A 21,264-nucleotide genomic window follows, 5' to 3' on the forward strand; every position below is an offset into this window, starting at 1 on the left:
AGGGGGGAGAAAAAAAAAAAAAAAAAAATCAAAACACAGCATGGGCTATATCTGAATATTAGCAGAAGAGAACGTCAGCAAATTTTACCAAGAGATTACCAGAGGAAAAGTGCATTCATTCAATCTTTCACAGTAGTCAACTTTTTGACACTACCCAGCAGGGCTGAAGCATCAGGTGCTGCACAAGAGCACTTGCAGCTCCAGGAGATGGTGCTTTGGCAGAGGCTTCTGCAATCTTCCTGCGGGCCTAGCCCCGAAGGATGCTTCCAAATCAACCAGTTACAGCCCCTGACTTGAGGAAACTAAGTAACAGTAATTCACAAAAAAATCTGAATACTGAAGTGTGTTTCAAAATTTGAATGTTAGAATATGTCCTATGCATATAAAACAAAGTACCTTTTATCCAAATACATACTAGCAGTTAAAACCAATTAAAATGCTTCTTTTAATTTATGGCAGAACTAAATAAAAATTATTCCAGAAAGATTAAGAACTGTCTCCAGACTGACCACAGAAATATTTCTCAACAGAAGAGAAAGATATATCTGTTCTTGACCCAAGACTTCTATCACTACTCTGCTAGTGAGATGGCTTAGTCTACACTAACATTTGGCAGCACCGACCACGGAAGGTTGCGCTCAATATATTGTTTTCAACACACGCATAATATTTGACCTGATGATGTCAGAATTTCTAGCAGCAGGGAAAAGAATTATATTAGGTATATTTTAAGAGACCACACTCTAGAAAAAACATACTTACAAATAGGGCAGTAAAAATAAAAGTTTTATCACCTCACAGCTCCTGCCCTTGCAAAAAGTCTAATGAGTTCCACATACCATACCTGAAGAGCTGAATCCGCAACACTGAGTCATGAAATGCACTGTACCAATAAATACATGGAGAAGGATATAAAGGCTAAGATGACTGTAAGGAACAGGATGGGGGGAATACACAGACAAAATGTTTAAGAGCACATTCTTCTGCAACTGTATTACATAACATATTGCATGTTTAAGATAAACCACCCCAAAAAGACAAACTTAAGTAGACACAGACTTAAGTAACAACTTTTCAAACTTTCAAGAACTAAAACCAAACCTTCAACCCACAGAGGCTTGGACAACTTTTTCAAATTTACTTTCCAGTCCTTTTTCTTTACACAAGAGGTCCAATTTCACTATACTCAAAAATAACATACTATTTCCTAAATTTTCTCCACTGACTGCTTCTGAAAAGGTTGGCAGAACCTGCAGCCACTGAAAAAGAAAAAAGGACCATTTTTAAACTCACTTGCAATTACAAATGCTAGCACTTGAGTTTAAGGGATATATAAGATTGCCCTGCTGAAATCTATGTTCTCACATTTTGTCTCTAAACAGTTTTTTTTTTTAATCAGAATTCATCCAACCCTCCCACTCACTAGTCAGGGTACCTCCCCAAAGGAAATAGCTTTCAAAGGTTTTTAATAGCTTCTCAGAGTCTTCAGGAAACTTCTACCAACCACAGGTGCACCTAAACCATGCATTTTCGCACCACTCATGTCCCATCAACAGTGACAACTTCCACTTATTTTCTGCAACTGCTAGCAGCCATGGCTTGCAGCAGGTGGGATTTCATTACACTCTGGACTGTTGCAAAGTGCTACAGACTCTTTGCACACCACCTGACATGCCTGACACCATGCACAAGACCCTGTCTTTGCCTGCCCTGAAACACATTTAAAAAAAAGCATGTCACTCAAAGACCACACCAGAACTGAAACAGAGATCACATACTCTGTACCTATTACATATCTTAACTGAAATTTTGCAGATGCAGTGTTTGGAAATGGGACTTATGACCATAAAAAGATTACCATATTTTACTTCAACATACCCTATATGAGCTTAAGTGAGTTAATTTAAAATCATCCGTAAAGTTTTCAGTATTAGTTAATTTTTGATACGTATACACAATCCTAAACCAGAATAAAACAGCAAAGGGATTCTCCTTGAAAGATACCTTTAATTGGAGAAATGCATCTTACAGGAATGGAAGTTTTTGCCATTTAGAGCCTGTCAGTAGCTAGTGTCTGCACCTTTAAATACCAAGTTAGCCACATATTGCACAATAAATTTTTGGATAGGACATACAAGCTGAAAAACTACTGAAGAGCTAAAAATCTTCCAGCTATATTTTGAAGGGAGTTAAGGTTATAATTTGTACTACAAACAAAGCTTAACACTTCAGTCAACTAACCAAGCTCTAACAATAAGAATGACATAATAGTTTAATGAATACATGGAAATTTTACAAGTACACGAGCTAAATTTTAACAAAGCCCTCCACTCAATACCTATTTTATCACTTCCCATCTTAGGCTTTCTCTTATAATGCAAGCTTTTGTTTCTGTGTTTAGGCTTAAGGAAGACCATTGTATCCAACAATCACCAAACCAAAATTGTATTTACATTTGTAAAGTGTATTCTTTGTAAAGTATACTTTTTGCAGGCTGCAATAGCAATTGCAATGTTTATAGTAAAATACATGCTACATTAAGGAAAGATAATTCTACATCTAACAATAAAACCAGTATTGTAATTTGTCATGATAACTAAGTTAGATAGCCAATACTGCACTCCAAACTCACTTTCTAACTAGTCTTCAGATCTTCACTTTCAAATCACTAAAATTTGTTACTAATGCAATTAAGCCCAAAAATGAAGATATGTTAGAAGAGAATTTAGGAAAACAGTCGGTCATATCAAGACCAACTAGTCAAGCGCTTTACCACCTAATCTTCTTGGAATGTCATTTATCCTACTTCTAGTAGCAGATATTTATATTAATGAAAGTTTTCAACAGCTAAATCAAGCACCAAAAGTGAAAATTGCCAACGTTTTCTGTCACTCACAGGCATGCAGAAATACAGTCCTTCCCTGTTTCCTTCTTAGATTTCTGGGCCCCTCACCTGACTGTCATAAGGGAAAGGAGGTCTCTGTTCCACAGCCTGGGAACCCAACAAAGCATACATTTATTTTACATGCTTATTGCTTCTTTCCTATTTTGGAAGACATTTTGGACTAGACATTTGGGTTAGAATTCAGACTTTGACAACAGGGACAATGAAATGTTTTGTTTATTCTTGGAAGAGAAAGTTAGAGTGTTTTAAATATCTCTGGTAAGGCATGGCGCCATTAAACTCAGCTTTAGTCTTTAATAGCTGAGTATTGAAACTGTATCCAAAAAGAGGAGGAAGCTCCTTGTTTTCCATGGAGCATGAACTTCACTCAGTCCCTCTACACTGATTAAATAACCAAGACTATTATGGGCAGATAATGGAGATGGCAGAGGTGCCCCTTCCCAGCACCAAGAGAACTGCAAGTACGACAGCAGAGAATTGGGAGCCTGAAGACCCAGATCCAGCAACAATGTGTCCTTTCAGGGAAGCATTTCCCCTCAGGGGCTGTGCCAAGAGCCCAACCTTTCCTGTGTGGCTGCCACCTTATTGTGTGATGGAGAGTATCTACTTCCTGGGATATATTTGCTTTTGTGGTATGGATGCTCAGTAAAGGGAGGCAAGCACTTTTTTTTCCCCCCTCTTCCTCTAAAATTCTTGGAAAATATTTTTAAGGTTAACATAAGAACACTTGAATCAAATTTCTGTTTGCCCACAAGTAGTTTACCAAGCAAAAATGGGTTAATCACAAGAGATGATCTTTCCTCTACAAGACAGTTCAGCCTTGGTTCTTCAACAGCATAGAGAGTTTGCATATAGGTATGAGTACAGCATATTCTAGACAACTAACCAAATTCATTATAAAGGTGCAAAATTGCTCGCTTAATTTCTTTCACATTACAAGTATAACTTAGTATTTTTTTCTGCTTTCAGCTGAGCATTTTGAACCAGGCTGAGAGCAGTGTTTATTCACTCTGTCCTAAAGTAGTGATATAAAACTTAGATTCCTTAAAAAGTTCAGCTATATGAGCGCTAAATGCGCATCCACTGTATCTTCCAGAATAACAACAACAGCACCAAATTACATCTACCTTTAAGTATTTGCACTTGTATATCTCGACTTCTTACAAATTTTTTAAACTTCAACCTGGGTTTTTTAATAGTTGATTTAAATTACAATTTTAAAATATGGCATCATAAATTAATACATGCTCTGAAGTATGTACCACATTCACTTTAGCTCAGTCAGAAATGCTTGACGGAAAGAGCTCTTCTAGTGCATACATCAGCCCTCCAATCAATATAAATACTATGCATGAATGGGAGGAATTGTTAAAAACTTAACTTTTAGCCTTGTCATATAGTATTTAAAGAAAGTTATAAGGTTGTATCAAAGATTTTTAACAAAATTTAAAATGTTTGTCAAGCAGGACTGCTTATATTTGTCTTGTTTAAATTCTAATGATAACCAAAGTAAGTCTCATTAAATAATTTAAAAAGCCTGTTAAACAGGTTTCATTAGGAGATTAGACTGCTGTAGCTGACAATTGTCTTATGCACAAGAATTTATATGACCTGACAGCTTAGCTCCTTAAAATGATTAATATACTCTCAAAACTACCATGAGATAAGATGAGAAAACCGAGGGGAGAAAATTACACATTATGTCAATGAACATAAGTTGGACCAAGACGAGAAGAGAACAGAGTATAGGACTAGTGTTTAATGCCCAATTCCTTCATGCCTGTAAGTTTAAACTACAGTCCATGTCCATCTAGCTACTCTATGCAGGTTACTCAGAACAGTCTTACAAATCCAGAAGTTTTCTAGCCATTTAATAAATTACTACCCCTTACAGAAGGGCTTCTACAATCAGTGAAATTAAATTAACTCACAGCAGCCTGCTAGAATACATCCCATCGACGCCTTTAAATAGCACAGACTAAATGAAGCGCTTGTTTATCTCTTGCGAATGATTTCTACAGCATCAGCAGCGTGAGACATCTGTAAAATGGAAACAGACTCCACGACAATCTGGCACTTGATCTCCCTTTAACCGCTGCAATCTGCTCAGCACTTGATTCTGACAGTCAGTAAAGGTCTTTAGATCACCTACAGAACTGCCGCTTTCAATAAGCAATAGCTTTCTATTATCACTCCATTTATATTTAATTTTTATCCAGCATACTTACCAAAAAGGAGAAATTCTCCTTAACATATTCATGTTTGGAGTAATATTGATGTTCGCTATTTGAACTACCATTTCTAGATTATTTTCCTCCTCTGCATAGAAACTTTCTTCATAACAGGAGTATGAGATAGAATGGTATGTCTTCACTGCAATAACGAGTAAAGTTAGTTTTCTTAAAACCAAGACTGGAATGTTGTAATTTAGCATGTCAAATGTATCACGGAGCACTCTTTCCTCAAGTGTGAACCTCACTAACTAGAACACCACCACCATCTACCCAAATATTCTGAAGTAACCTCTTTTCAGATACCTCAAGCCCTGATGCTCGACTCAGATTTCCCCATCTGCCTTGCTTTTTCAGAAGCAGTATGTCAAACCAGAGGCTAGCTTTTTAAAGCACCATAATGACTGCCACCACTCTCTCCAAACACGAAATGCATAAGTAGCTTTTACTCTCTACCCTTTGAATAAAAGTAACCCAAGAATGAAAACCCCAGCTGAAGGCTAACAGAACAACACAAGAACAGCCCTGAAAGGTCAGATCAAATGTCTATTTATCCCAGCATCTAGAAAAGCAGCAGTCAATCAAACCCCATGGGAAGACTAGCATAATGATACCTCCCCGTAGACTCTCCCTGATTACAGTGACTTGCAATTCAGTGGCTTCCTGAGCCAAATACTACACCTTCTCATTTAATGCACCCAAATGGATTTTTCTTACATTTTCTCATTACTTTCTGGACACATTTCAAACATGCCAGCATCCTGCAGCAAGGAATTCCACAGTTCACAGGGAAGAATTTTTGCTTATTTTGCTCCACCTGCTAGTTTCAGCCAAAGCCTCCCAATTCTCGTATTTGAAAGGGCAGAAGTTATTCACTATTTACCCCCTCCTTGCCATCTGTGATTTTTTATAAACTGTTCTATTCTCTCTTCAGTCCTCTCTTCGCCATGCAGAAATAACTGTAATAGCTTGTCTTAGAGACCATTCCACGCTTTTGATCATCCTTGTCTCCTTTTCAGCACCTTTTACAGTTTTATTATATTTCTTATGATATGAGGGAGGTAACATCCCTCAAAAATTTGCACATGTTCAATAACACATTAACGTTACAAATAAATTACAAAGTAAATATACTACACAAATAGCTAATCAAGATTGGTTAAAAACAATGCTGGAAAAAACAATAGTGCCTGTTTTCTCTCATACATACTCAGTTGTCACAGGCAAACTGAAGAGAAGTTGCACATTCCTAGAAGCACCTGCTGGTTTTATGTGCTGATGTAAAAAAAAAGTCATACATAGTGTTAAATACGTAGTTAAATACATACATAGTGTTAAATACCATTACATGTATTACAAAAAATACTCCATTTAACATATCCAATAGATTTCTGTAAAAGAACACTCAAACAATGATGACTTGCAGACAAATCATTTAAAACAAAAAAATTTAATGGCTTTTTATAAATCACTAAGAAATTAACAAAACTGGCAATTCCATAGGTACCAAATTGCTCATCATCAATTGCCAGATCTCTGAAATATCCTCTGGAACATAAGACATTAACACCAGGGCTGCCCCCACAGCCATTTCTGATGAGCATGAGTCTGGTCTTGGATTTCAGGTTTATAGGATGAAGCTACAGTTCTACTCCAGATCTTCCCACAGAGAAAAAGAGGTGTCCAGCATCCTAACCCCCACCCCCAGTCTGACACTTAGTACCTCACAGTAAAGGGATCAAGGGCTGAGCATGCTATACACCTGAAAACATCTTAAAGAACCACAAAGCAAGCAGTGGCTTTTTAGTCTAGCTTTCCAAACAAAGGAGCAGGAGGGGTCACTTAGTCTACGTAACAGTGACCGCAGGGCAGCTCTTTCAAAGCTGACATCTCACCTTGAAGCTTCAGCTAGATCATACTTAAGCATAAACTGAACCCCTCGTAGAGGCTCTGCAAATTCCTCAGATTTGTATGCTTCTTACAGAAAATATAGAAGAGCAACCTGATTCCAGATGGAGTAAGCTTTATCCATGATACCTAGCAAACCACTGCGATTAATGCGGTTACAAATCCACATGTACAGCTCTCTGCCAGACATTAACTTCATTTGCACCTTGCCTGCAAACACTCCAATCTAGAAATTCCTTGTGGAGTCTTTAAAATACCTTTCTTTATACAGGCAGAACTAAAGAACTTAGCAAAGACCTAACTTAGACTGTGTTGTAACACACGGTATGAATATGGGATCTGGCCTCTCCTTAGCTGAAGCACACAGAAAAGGAACTCTACAAGCAACTACCTCACCCAAATGAAAGTAAAACAACCAAAAGGTAAAAACCTAAACTGAGGCACTGAATATTATCTTACCTTAATGGAACATTGAGAGGGGAATCAGACACAAGTTAGTGCATTTTTCCTATCCTTCAGGCTGATATTATGGATGTCTACAAGCCCATTTTCACACCTATATTTAATGAATACACTACCAGACTTTCAAAATGAGGAAACATTAACCTAGCTAAAAAACAAACTAGTATCCAAGGAATGAGAAGGTTCCCTGATGGAAGAGACCATAGATATAAAACACACTTCAGGTATCTAGCAAAGATAAGATGGGAAGATATAGTGAAACACTGAGCAGACCGCCAAATACTGCTATGTGAACTTAACAAACACCTGTCTTTGTATAATTGACTGTCCACAATATTGGGAATGACAGTCCCTAAGGAAAGTGAGATTTACAAAAGCTGAACTACAATTTAACAACAAGTCAATAGAAATAATTTTCATGGGGTACACATCAACATATTCTCAACCTGATACATCCAGCTTTTTCTGGTAGGAGCTAATCAGTCTGGTAGGAGCACAGTCACTGTCCAAGTGGTCTTTGTTATTTCTCCTACCATACCTATCAGTGTTTGGTAATAACCACTTTACAACAGTTTTACTGGTGACTTCAGCTGGACAGACAATTATGGCATTTAAGATACTGTTGCTTCCTCGCCATTTATGCAATAGGAGGATAACAGCAAGCAGCATAAACTGAGTCACTTTATATTTGTTCCACATTCAAGCTGGGGACTAGGCAAATCCAAATTACTTTGCACCGAACTTGAGAAAAGTACTCATATGATCCATTCTACCAATGCAATTATGAGGACCAGCAGCCTTCAGCAAAGAAGGAGCACTTTTAAGCATATGCTGTAGTGATAATCACTGCAGAAATAACTATAATCTAAGAACTGGTGTCATAAATGCTACTAGCATACCAGTATCAGCTTGGGGCACAAAAATTCTTCATAGCCCATACATGCTCAGAAAGCAACTATGCTAACCGCCTCACTATTGACAAAAGCACTCTTCTTTCTCTGGAAGTGATGTAGCTGGATAAGAGATGGGAAAGGGAAGAACTCTAAGCAGGTACCTACACTAACATGCTACACAGTAATGACTCCACAGAGCTGACAAAACTGTAAGTTACTTTTCATTGCACCTTCCTCGCAAAGGGCATACAATTTATGTAGTAAAGCATTATGTGCACTTGCACATTTTTGGCCATTCCTTAATAAAGTATTTGTGCTATAAAAGACAATCATAAGAAAATACAATTTCTATTGCAAATGAAAAGTAAAATTTGCAGATGAACTAATGAAATTTAGAGTCAGAGACCTGAATATGCCTTCAACCAAAGGAGACTAAACAATTTCAGAGTGCTTTCCGTTTGCTCAGAGGTATTACATTTGTCTCTGCTCCAGCCACACAGCCTTCATCCACAGGTTGATCTCACCCAAGCGGCTAGGTAACTGTTGTAGTAGTACAATTGTACAGAACGACAGACAGGCAGAAGTTGTGTTTCATCCATACACCACTGGTATTCAAAGCTTGGCTGCCCAAATAGGTGCCAAAAATCATTACTCCTTTTCACACCAAAGATCTTCAATATTGCCAGTATTAAGGCTCTAGCAATTAAATTTGTCTATGATGTAGAAAAGCAATGTCAAGATCCTCTCTTGAAACAGTACTTACCTTTTTATGTGGTTTTCAGCAAATGGTCCAGCTGAAGGGAGGGTTAATCCAAAGAACACACTTGCCAAGACTGTCTATTTGATAGCCCTTTTATATAGCTGTTTGAATTACTCAGTTGTTCCGAAAAAGAACATTTTGCTGGCTCGTCAAATCTGAGCTACTGCTGTGGTGACAGAAGCACCAATTTTAGACAGTAGCACCCTCAACCAAAGACTGCTGAAGCCAACAGAACCCTTTTGACTTCACTGGCCTTCACAACTTTGACAATGGTAGGTATTTGTTGCGAAAGGAGTGACACACTTCACTCGTAAGAGGGAAGCAGCACTACGTTTATTGCAGTAAGACAGTGACTTAACAAAGTTCATTTGTGAATAAGAATGATTTAACGAGGTTCGATTGGCAAGGTTCACTCAGTTATTTACTGCATGAAGGACAGGGTCAGATGCGTGCACAACAGAGACCCTCCCATTGAGTCACGACGTTCAGACTGGACTCCCTTGCTTTCTAAACTCCTTCGGAGAGGAGCCTAGGTATGGCTGAATCCAGTCCTAGTCTCAGACTTGGTCAACAGTTTACGTCTAAGGAATTATGTGTGCAATTAGTCAGAGATATAACCCAGCAAAGTTTCACAAAGTTCGCAAAAGTTCAGCATGCTATTAATCACTTACCGAGGATCTGTTGCAGGTAAGGAATCTCTCAACCTCGAGCAGTAACCTTGAGAGGAGTCCCTGCTCAAGGGGAGGTTCTGCAGTACAGCCCGCTGCCGTGCAGGAGAGCTCAATGGGCTCTGGGCTGCCCCCTATTTATGGAGGGAGATGATTGACTCAGTCATATTTGCATACTAGATGGGCCTTAGTTGGCGCATACTCAACTAGCCCCTACATACATGCTGTTTACAGGGAGGTCAGGTTGAGGAGGAGAGCGCACATCAGTGGGGGGGGGGGGAGCACACCGTCACAGTATGTTAGGGTTCCTTCGCTCTTCTAAAAATATTTCTGTTTGGGAAACAGAGGTAAAAATCCCTATCTCTCAGCTCACAAAAAAAATTCTCTAACAATTCAACAGTAATAGGACTTCTGGAAATTCACCTGTATCCAAAAGACATACAGTTTAATACATACTATTACAGGGTGAAGGTAAAGTCAGGCAGGTGATGCAATGTAATTGCAACATCATACAATCTCTGCATTAGAGGCCAAGCCTTACCAACATCATTGAACTTTCAGCTCCCGCTATCTACTGCCATGTTAAACGTATCCTCCAGAAGATAAGCTCTTGCTATTGTTGTCGCTAATCACTATGGCGGATCTAAAGGACAAAGTTCACAAGGGCAACTGTACTTTTCTTCATTGATCCGGAGGCACAGTATAATAGAAAAATAAATAGGATTAGCATAATTCTTTCATTTGCTCCAGTTATCTTCTTACAAATCAGTCACTGAAGTAGAAAGAATAGCTGGCTCCTCTGTTTTGTCATGCAATCTACTACAGCCACACAAAACCAACTTTAAGAGTACTGAGAATAATTATACACAAAATAGCAGTGCTATATTGACAGTTGGACTTTCCAATTTGAAATCTGGCTGCTCTCACCCAGGCTCCTTGTACTAGTTAATACACTGAAGTATATGTCCTTCAAAAATGATCTTCAAAGCCCAAGGTGGACCTTTCTAAGCATGGATAAGAAGCATTAGGATTACTGCTCGAGTCTAAAGTGGTAATCTGAAGCTAAGACTTCCAAACTAACTGAGAATTTAGCAATGCTCTACTGCACTAAAGTTACACACACACATACCCCATACCACAGAATTTCTACCATTCTGAGGTTTTTAGGATCTTCCTACAGCACCAGAGAACATGCTTCATTCAAAAGAAGCAAAATCCTAAAGAGAGAGAGATCAACATCCAGAACACAGTATCTTTCCAAACTAATACACATAGCATAATCAAACTTATTGCACCTGTGCAAGGTCTAAACTCACTGGATATGACCAAGCAGTGGACAAAAAGAATCCTGTGCTTTTTTCCCCTTCTTGGGCCAACACAGACTAAAACTAGTATCAATAGAGAACTTAGTCTGTTCCAACCTAAATCAACTATGCTTCTCTTTCTCAATACACCACCTCGTTCTTGATGGCCACCAATAAAAAGACTTCTTAAAGTACTACTTTCTTCTGTGAGAAAGTGTCTAAGGTATAATCTGTGTTTTCCTTGATGAAACTTAACCCTATTTCAAACTGTCCATCATGGCCACGGAAAACAGCATTCCCTCTTGCAAATCTTTTAAATACTTGAAGTCTCTTACATTCCCCTCAACCTTCTCATCTCTTGCCAAACTCTAATTTTCCTCCATCTCTGTGGAGTTATGTTTCCTCAAACTCTGATCATTCTCATTTCTCTTCTCTGAACTCTTTCCAAGTAGTCCAAATTGTTCTTGAATTCTGGCACCCAAAACAGATACTTTTCGTACTTTGAGAATATACCAACAGTAAATACAGCCAAAGGATTTAATCATGACATCTCTCAGACAATACTCCCGTTTAAACATCCCAGTGAGATATTTGCCTTTTCTGCTAACAGCATGACACTGACTCATGTTCAGCTTGTGATCCAGTACACCCCCAGGTCCTTTTTTCTAGTACCTAAGCAGTTATTCCTCATCCTGCATTTGAACAGCTGATAATTCTTGCTGAGGTACAGTACTCTGCATTTGTCCCTACTGAATTTCATCCCATTTTTCAGATCATTTTGAATTCTCATCATGTCCTCCAACACAGATTCCCTGAGAATTTAATAAGCACATTACATCAGCCAATTGACTGATGCTTTCATTAAAGACAACTATACCCAGCCCTCAGAAAACTTTAATAAAAATCAAGGGGCAAGACCTCTACTGTTCCTGCCCTATCCACAGGGCTTGCTGCTCTGCAGTAGAAAGATATTAGGCTCATCTGATGCAATTAGTTTTTCACAAATCAATTCATGTTGCCATTCTTCTCCTGGTTATCTTCCAAGTACTTGGCAAATAGAATACTTGCTTACTTATCTCATCTTTTACCAGCAGTTCAGATTAAAAACTGTCAAACTTCCAACTCCTCTTCCTCAGCTCTTTCATATAACACTGAAGGTTTCCCTTTGCTAGTCTTCTAGTACTTGCGAGTCCAGCGACAGCCTCTAAGAACTTTGAGCTGCTTTAACAATTTTACGACGAAGCTGAACATTTCTGCACAGTTGGCCCTGATAAACCAAAGTACTTTCTAGTGCAAAATATTACCTCATCAGAAGTATTAACAAAATTAGTCACCTGCATGACATTATCTTTCAGAGAAGACAAGCAAAAAAGGCACTGAACACTTTAAATGTGCTGCATCTTCTGTAGATACATACTTTCTCCACTAAACAAAAGGCCACATTTTCTAGTCTTCCTCCTGGTATTAATGTACTTCTATAGGAACCTTGATAGCTTTGTCTCTTGCTAGCTGCACCTCAGTTTGCACTTTGGCCTTTCCAATATCTGCCCCTGCTGATTCTCACTGTCCTTTTATACATGTTCTTTGTACACATTTTTTATAATCTGACTTATCTCCACTTTCTATACGTTTTTTCTTGCATCCACAGTCAGTAAAAGCTCATAAAACAAAGTCAGTCTTATTACTTCATTTCTTGAAACCCTTTTTATTTTGCTATTTTATCTCCTACACCCTGTATAAGAATCACAAACTCTTATTTAAAAGCCATTGTCATTTGTCACCTTTCATTTTGACATCCTCCACATTGTTTCTCCCTACAAGCTAGAATAAAATCCCAAGGAGTGTCCATTTCTGCTGCTGTATGTACCTTCTAACTGAAAAAGTCAGCAACACATTACTAAACCTTGATAAAGGTCTAAAAGGAAACAGAATTAGGTATTTTGGTTTTGAAGGATTGTCTTTTGGTATTAAAGATTTGAAATTTCAATACAACTAGGAAAAAAACAAAAACACGCAATGGGTTTGTACCTGTACAAGTGCCAGTACCTGGTCCTCTTCCAAAGAGCTGCTTTAAGATGAACAATGCAATGCCACAATTCTAATAAACCAGAACCAGAAAAGGGGCTAAATTCCTTTTAAAAAGAAGAAATACAGGAGCTATGCAAGAACAGTTAATTCAGAATGCAGACAGCTCTGTTAAAACTGATAAAATTACAAACAGGATGATACTGCACCACTTATAAGAACAAGCAGCTAGACTCTATGATCCCTGAAGTTAAACTCCATACTTAAAAAAAGGAGCAGCAGCATACAGTACATAGGATTTTTGCACTAGGTCACATTCATAACTCCTGAGCAGTAACTACTCAATCACCTATCCTTTGTTATTTAAAACTGCCTTTCAGCTACAAAAGATTAAAGACTACAGTCTAATTTCAACCAGGAACAAAGGTGTCAGAGTTGAGGCTATAATACAACTACAGTTTACCATAAACTGAACTTTTGTTCTCTGCTAAGCAGATTATTTAACAAAGGAAATAGCTTTTTATGAATGAAAACTATTTTTATCACACTGTGTAACAGTGAGAGGGAAACGTTTTAGTGTTACCGTCATTTAAAATATTTTTTAAATTGTATAATTAGGAAATTAGGATTTTCGAACTATGTTTGTGTGTGAATGCTATCATTCTAGACTAACTAGATTCATGCTCTAGTCAAAATGTTATTTTTTTCCCCTAGAAGAACACAAAGCCTACTAATTTGCACAACAACATGCCTATAGGCCCAGAGCAGGCTTGGCCATACTAGACACCATGCCGTGGACACAGGTAAACCCTGCTCCCAAAAGCATACACTTTAAGGGCTTCACCCACTCGCATTGGAAAATGGAGTATGTGAGTCTAAGACATTTGAAAGATGAGTCTAAACCTATATAGAAGGAGCATATATTTGCACACTACAGAGATACTGCTTATGCATTGAGGAATGGTCAAAATAAATGAAGTCTAATGAGGTCCTTTTTTATAGCTCCTGAAACTTAGAATTTCAGTAGAATTACCTGAAGAACTTTCTTCCACTATATATAAAGAAACGCAATCTCTTCCCTCCACCCCAAATACCATCAGGCTCAAACCTGACAGAAGCTAAGTGAAAGCAATCCACTGTTGATATCTGACCAAACTAAAGCAAGTAGCATCTGAAGACTCCCTGAAAAAGAAAAAGGGACCATTGGTTAAGATGCTTGATGAAAGCCTGGTTTTCTCCACGTCAGCTCCCCCCAGTTCTAGTACGGATTTACTCTATGACCTGAGTGACTCACTTAGACCTGGCTTTAACAATAAATGCCATTCATTCCCACAGAACAAGTAGAATTTGGCTCCACATCATTGAAAGTTTGGGTCTTGTTGATTGTCTGTTTTATCCTCCATAGAGAAGACAGTACGGATACCACCTCCTTGAGGCAAATAAGAAAAATTAATCTGAGGACCTCAGGTCAATACTTTTTTTTTTTTAAGAATTCGTTAGGACAGCAGCAAAACAATTTGTCTGGTGCACAATGCCTCTCAGACAGCATGCTAACAGGAGAGGACTGAATCACTAAGTTTCTTGATCATACTCAGCTACCATGACGCAGCTTCCCTCCCCACTTTCCCCATCTAGCCAGACATTGCATGTGGCCAGACTAGGCAGCTAGAACCTTTAGTCCCTCTCCTTTTAGGCTTGGGATGAATTAGTGCCTGACTGAGTCACTGAGCCCTTCCCAGAGGAAAAAAAGGGCTGAATGAAAAAGAAATATAGAACAGAAATTAATTCTAGGACACAGCACCAAAAAAAAAAAAAAGGGGGGGGGGTGAGAGAGCATGATGGGCTCAAATGTTAGTCTAGAGGGCACTGGAAGACACTAAGCAGAGCACCTGAACAGCATTGCTAGTTCTGGAATGTATTCAGGAAGTCAATGGATGCTGTCCAGTGGCTCTGCCAGAGATGCAGTCCTCAAGGTTGCTTGGATCCCCTTCATTAAGCTTCTTTCTCCTCCTGCTGGCATGGAGGGTCAATTTTGGCCAAAACCAGAAAGAAGGTTTTGCCATCCTACCACTGCATGGTGGGACCTTGGATGGGGAAGGTACAAACGAAGAGATGATGGAAGACGTGCAGTCAGAACCTCAGCAAGAAATTTTGAAGATGATGACAGCTGAGAAAAAACAGGACTAGAAAGGGAAGAGCATAGCTCACCATGCTAAACTCAAATTTAATACTCTATATGCACACAGAAGTTGGGAAGAGTTGTTCTAAAAGACTGAGACAGTCAGTTACCATGGTAACACAAGGACTTTAGGAATCCAAACAACACGAAGTCAAAAGGTATAACTAGTAAAAATCAAGGCACAGAAGTACAATAAAACATTTCTGTTTGAACAGTCTAGCCTACAAACTGATTTTACTTCAGCAGAGAGTAAACTGGACAGAAAGGGGAGACATATTGAAAAGGAAAAACATTTAATAAAAAGTTACACACTAAATAGAAGTGTTTAAGTGAGAAATATGAGATAGAGATACAGAAGTAAAGCAAAAGAAAGCATAACTGAAAAGCTAGAAACTGACTTTCACTGGAGGCATCAAACAGCAGGAACCGGAACTTTAGCCACTGACTAGAAAAAAAACCACACAATTTACTACCCCTCAACATTTATGATGGCTACATGCAATGTGCAATCTGTATATTTCACAACCAAACCAAATCAGACCACCATCTCACCACAGGCTAAACAGTCATACATTAGACCAGTTATTTGGTCTGAAAATCTGAAGAGAAAAGAACAGTTTCTACAAGGACTAATTTCGGTGACATAACTTAGATTGTGAGTTATCTGTGACAGGCTAAGTCCTCTGCCTTGCGTTTAGGCTGCACACAGCCACAGAACACTTAAGGTGCCATAGTGTGGAGGCAGAAAAAGGGGCCAGGGCAAGAGACATTTTCAGCAGCAGCACCAATCGCTTGGGAAAAGGCCTTCATTCTACTCCGTGCTTTACATAGAGCTTTCTGAACCACTTACATTCTGCACCTCACCTCAGCATCCCATCTGTAACTGGAATGCTCACCCATCTTCTGAAGCACTTTAAAAGATAAGTACTTTTATCACAGTTTTTCACTAGCTCACTTAGACTCTTACGTTGGAATGCTCCATGGTGTTAAAAGCTAGTGTCCTTCCTCACAGGTGACTACACTGAAAATACACAATGTATTTTTAACTTTACCAAGCCATCTTAACAGTATGTTTCCCAGGAGTCAGGAAAGGGGATTTAAACGAGCATCAATAAATTTACAATTGAATTATACAGTTCAGAGTTTAAATGGTACATCTCCATTAGACTTTGCAAAGTTGTATTTGTAATTAGCCAACAAGAAAAGGCAGTTTAAAGTAACAGCATTATGTAGCCCTTACTGTCGTGACACAAATGAAGACTGAAATCAACTCTTCCCTCAGTGCGTATGCAACTAAGATCTGCTGCTGTCACCAGTGACATTGCTACATGGACATTAAGTTTTGGAAGGTCTGATTTATACCGTATAGCATTCTTAAACAATGCCAAAAGAAAGCAAACGTGTCCAGCTCTTTCTCCACAGGTACAAGTAATTCAATATTCTGCAGTAGATAACAGTTTCTTATAAAACTCAGTTTCAGAGTTTTCAGATAAAATCAAACTGATCACAGAAAAATATAGCTGACCTGTCTGAAGAGCCAGTGTGTGGACAAATCTCATACATACAATGGCTGAGTCACCTACAAAAAAATATATATATATATGCAGTCAGGGGAATGAATAGACTAATTGAAACTTAAAACTTTAATTGCACTAGCTAAGAATATACCACATAGTTCTGGTAAATTAACAGAGCAAAGAAAATATTTTAAAGAATTCCAAAACTAGATTAAAATTCTCAACAATCACGTTAAGAGAAAACAGACGCAGTGTGGCCCGACAACTACCTGTGATCATGTTAGAACAGCTTAGACATTAACCATCTCCTATAGCTGGAGGCTATACTATCTCAGTTGAGTGAGACAATAGCTTCTTGAACTGCTCCAGCAGGATTGAAAGCAGTCATCCAACCACAAAACCTGCAGGTAAATACAGCTCAATGGTCAGCAAGCAAGCACGATATTGGCAGTCGTCAGCTTTTATAGCCAACACTGCAGATATTAACGTTTTTTTCTTTTCATCTTATGCATTGCAATGAAATGCTGCTGTATTTAAACAAAAGGAGATATTCTTTAAAGAATTAAGATCACATTTTAATTGCTCTGAATTTCAAAGGCAAAATTCTCATTTCAGCTGTTAACATGATTGCAGAGAAGCAGCCTAAAGAGGACAGTAGTATCACTGATTGATTATTAAAAATAAGACACATGACAACAGGCCAGTAAGCCATGCTAAGCACTTAACGGGCAGGCGAATGTAAAGCTATTAACTGCCTTTATTCTAGCAAGGCAAGTCCCTAGTACTTTCTGGAATATGCAAGACCTGTCTGAATAAGGCAGTCATTTTTAAAAACCACCTAACCAATTCTGTTTCATTTCTCAGTGTTTAATTCACCTAATAGGTGTTTCACACTTAACAAGCATAGATACGCATCCTCTTTTGGATGAAGCAGCGATGTCAGAGGTGATTGCAGCCTGAGGTCACCATCTCCACAGCTCAGCTGATAGAAAAATACTCTATAACCTTTGTCAACAGCAGTGTAGCAAGCACACTGACTCCTCTGCTCAAAACCAGATGAGAAGCATTGATTCCGCTTCTTGAACTCTGCTGGGGAAGTTTCTCTCTGCTACACAAATACTAACAATTTCAACTGGCCCAGCCGCCGCAAAACAGATTTAAGTGTGCCCAAACGGCAGAACGCGCTCTCTACTGATGTAACTGCGACGCCTGACGATCAGGACTCCGCACGCAGAACTGAAAGCAGAAGAGAGCGGGCGGAAGGGCGCGATGGGGCGGTTACCCGCGCTGCTGAAGGTGCCCCGGCGCGAACCCCCCCGAGGCCCCGCCGCCTCCGCACGAGGGACCCGGCGCAGAGCGGGGCCACGGCGGCGCGGGGGGAGCGGGGGCCGGAGCGCGGCCCCGCGAGGCGGCCCGGCGCCGCCGGCTTCGTGCCCGCCGCCTCTCGGCCGCCCCGGCGCGGGTGCGGGCGGCGGAGGTGCGGGACGGCCCCGACGCCCCGGCCCCCGCAGAGCCCCCCGGCCCGGGCACGACGGCGCCGCCGAGGAGGCCGCCGTGGCCGCAGGGCGCTGCGGCCGGGAGGCCCGGCGCGGCGCGGCCCGCGGACCCCTCACCTGCCCGGCCGCGCGGCGCCGCGGCCCCACTCACCGGCGCCCTCAGCTGAACCCCATGTCGCCGGGGTGGGCGCGGGACCGGGAGCGGGACCGGCTCTCCCCCGCCCGCCCCACCCCACCCCACGGCCGCCCCGCGCGCCGCGCCGCGGCCGCCTCGCGAGGCGCCACCGGAACCGCCGCCAACCGGCTCCACGCGCCGGCCGCGCTGGGCGGGGCAGGGAGGGGGCGCGGAAGTGACGCCACCGCGGCACGCCCCCGTCACGCGCCGGAAGAGCGGGCGGCGGTGCGGCCCCGGCCTCGGCCCCGGCCCTGGGGCGGGGCGGGGCTCGAGGGGGGCGGGGCCTCGCCCCGGGAAGGGGCGGGGGGCGGGGCTTGGGGCGGGGGGCTGCGGGGGGAAGAGGGGTCTGTGGGGCAGGGGGAGAGCCGTGGGAGGGATGGGGATGACGGCTCATAGGGCAAGGGAGAGCTGTGGGGCTGGGGGGTCTGTGGGGCTGGCGGGGGGTCTATGGGTCGGGGGAGAGCCGTGGGGATGGCGGATGAGGGGTCTGGGGGATGAGGGGTCTCAGGAGAGGGGAGAGCTGTGGGGCTGGCGGGGGGTCTGTGGGGCAGGGGGAGAGCCGTGGGGCTGGCGGATGAGGGGTCTCAGGGGAGGGGAGAGCCGTGGGGCTGGGGGGCTCTGCGGGTCAGGGGGAGAGCCGTGGGGCTGGCTGGGCGATCCTTGGGGCAGGGGGAGAGCCGTGGGAGGGATGGGATGATAGGTCTCAGGGGCAGGGGGAGAGGTGTGGGGCTGGGGGGGGGATCTGTGGGGCAGGGAGAGAGCCGTGGGGAGGATGGGGATGCAGGGTCTTGGGGCAGGGGGAAAGCCATGGGGTTGGAGGGGTCTGTGGGGCAGGCAGGTGGCCGTTGGCGGGGATCTCTGGGGGGGTCTCATGGTGGTGGACAGCTGGAGGGGGCTAGCTATGGGGGGCAGGGGGGCTCAGGGGCACCAGGGGGCCGTGGTCCCAGCCCAGAGCAGGGTGGCAGTGGGTATGGGGTCGGTGTTCGTGGACCCGGCGTGCGAGCGGTGGCCGGGGCGCGATGGAGGGGGCGCAGCGGCATCGAGAGCCTCGCCGGGAGCAGCGGGAAGGGGTGCGGGCACCGGCCAAGGGCGCCCGCGCAGGGGGGCGATGCGGGTGCGCGGGGGCCTCTGGGGCACCCACAGGCAGGGGGTGGCGGAGCCGATGGCCCCGGCTGTAACGTCGGGGGCCTCTGCAGCTGTGAGGGAGCCGCGCGGAGACCTGTGGAGGAAGAGGAGGAGGAGGAGGAACGGTGCGCGGTGCTCGGAGGAATTTGGTGGTGGGGAGTGAGATCTGTGCGGGGGGAAAAGTGAGGCTGAAGTCGCTGCGGGGTAGAGGAGAACCAGCAAGATGACATAAGATTTGCGTTCCTGGGGTTATTACATCCAGGGCATGGTGCTGAAATCCTCTGGGGTTGCTGGGACAGTCTCCAAGGCTGGAGAAACGCCTTGGGGACAGTGCAGGGCGGCGTTTGGGTGTTCAGGAGCGGGCGGAGGCTGCGGGGACCCGCTCGAGGCTCGCGTGGGCAAGTGGGAGGTGTCCTGGGGGCGAGCGGGGACTCGCAGGTGGGCAGCGGGCTGGCCTGCAGGTGATGCGCTGGGGGGCTGTGAGGCTAGACGTTTCCCCTGGAAGACGTGGGGCATTGGAGAAGTCTGAGCATTTAGGGGCTGATTCCTCAAGGGAGAGTGAAAGGTGTTTTTTTGGGAATGTCAGTTGCTCGCTCGGGGAGAGCTGAAGGAATGCGCGCTGGAGGGAAGGGCTGAGGCACGTGGGTGCAGACTTTACGTGGCTGCCGGTAGCTGCCGCGGTCCCCACTTGTTATAGGATGGCAAATAGTGCAGAGGTTGACAGCGTGCTAGACTGAGGCATTTTAAGCCTCTCTTGGGGGAATTACTACCCGTCCAGGACAGGTCTTTACACTGTAGTGGGTCTGACAATAAATCAAGACACATAGAAGAGTAGGCGAGTATGCTGGGTTTTTTTTCACTACCTGATTCATAGTACACACTGCGTAAGATGAATGAAGAAACTCAATTAAAGTAATCTCCAAACCCTGTTCCTTCGGGCTTCAGCTGGCAGGCTGCGGAAAGCTGCCTGGTCCTGTAAGTCTGGCACTTCTTTGCTTCCAGCTGTTACATTCAGCTGATAGTATCTAAAACTGCACTAACCACTTTCCAAATATTTTTCCATAAAGGCATCTGTTGCCACAAGGATGTTATATAATGGTGAGAGAGAGGGGAAGTGGCTCATGGAAAATCTCCCATTAAGAGATGATGATAGTCCTTTCTGCGAATATTTGAAAACTCCAGCAGAGGCACCATTTACGAAATGGCTCCATTAGAGATCCCTGTGTCAGTCATGGGAGAGAACCGAATCCCCGTGGTTTAAAAGAAGAATATTGTTGTCAGCTACAGACTGCTCAGCCTCCTATTTGTTGTAACACAACAAGGGTTCAAAAGGCCAATTTCTCCTGTTCCACACCCCACTGTAAAATACATGCTTGCTTTTAATAACCCAGTCTCTAAGTCTGTTTTTTGTCAACAGCATTTGCAGTCAGCTAATGATACACTTACCTGGAAATTTAATGGTGTCTACGTAAACAACATGCTTAGCACTCAGTTGCTTATTATTTTCCTCCTCGGCAGTCCTTTTCCATGCCACTGCTTTCCACGACGTGCTCCGCTGAAACCTGTGTGTGCTGTGTTCTCAGTTCCTAGAACCAGGTGTTTAGTTTTGTAAAATT

The 21,264-nt window shown here is 42.6% G+C and overlaps 1 protein-coding gene and 1 long non-coding RNA gene across 3 annotated transcripts in view; one reads left to right on the plus strand and one right to left on the minus strand.

Moving 5' to 3' along the window:
* The window catches only part of ATP13A3 (ATPase 13A3), a 64,968-nt gene extending 48,060 nt beyond the window's left edge, over nt 1-16,908 (minus strand). For both annotated transcript variants that reach the window (XM_067301811.1, XM_067301808.1), the window contains exon 1: nt 16,861-16,908. In XM_067301811.1, the coding sequence (XP_067157912.1) occupies nt 16,861-16,898 (38 nt within the window). In that variant the 5' untranslated portion in view covers nt 16,899-16,908. The remainder of the gene's footprint in view (nt 1-16,860) is intronic.
* A 2,753-nt stretch (nt 16,909-19,661) lies between these two features.
* Nucleotides 19,662-21,034, plus strand: LOC136992605 (uncharacterized). The gene is made up of 3 exons (XR_010884962.1): nt 19,662-19,773; nt 20,523-20,623; nt 20,716-21,034. It is a non-coding gene; the product is annotated as an uncharacterized lncRNA (long non-coding RNA).
* The last annotated feature ends 230 nt before the right edge of the window (nt 21,035-21,264 follow it).

This window comes from Apteryx mantelli, chromosome 9, assembly GCF_036417845.1.
Source record: "Apteryx mantelli isolate bAptMan1 chromosome 9, bAptMan1.hap1, whole genome shotgun sequence".
Classification (NCBI taxonomy): domain Eukaryota; kingdom Metazoa; phylum Chordata; class Aves; order Apterygiformes; family Apterygidae; genus Apteryx; species Apteryx mantelli.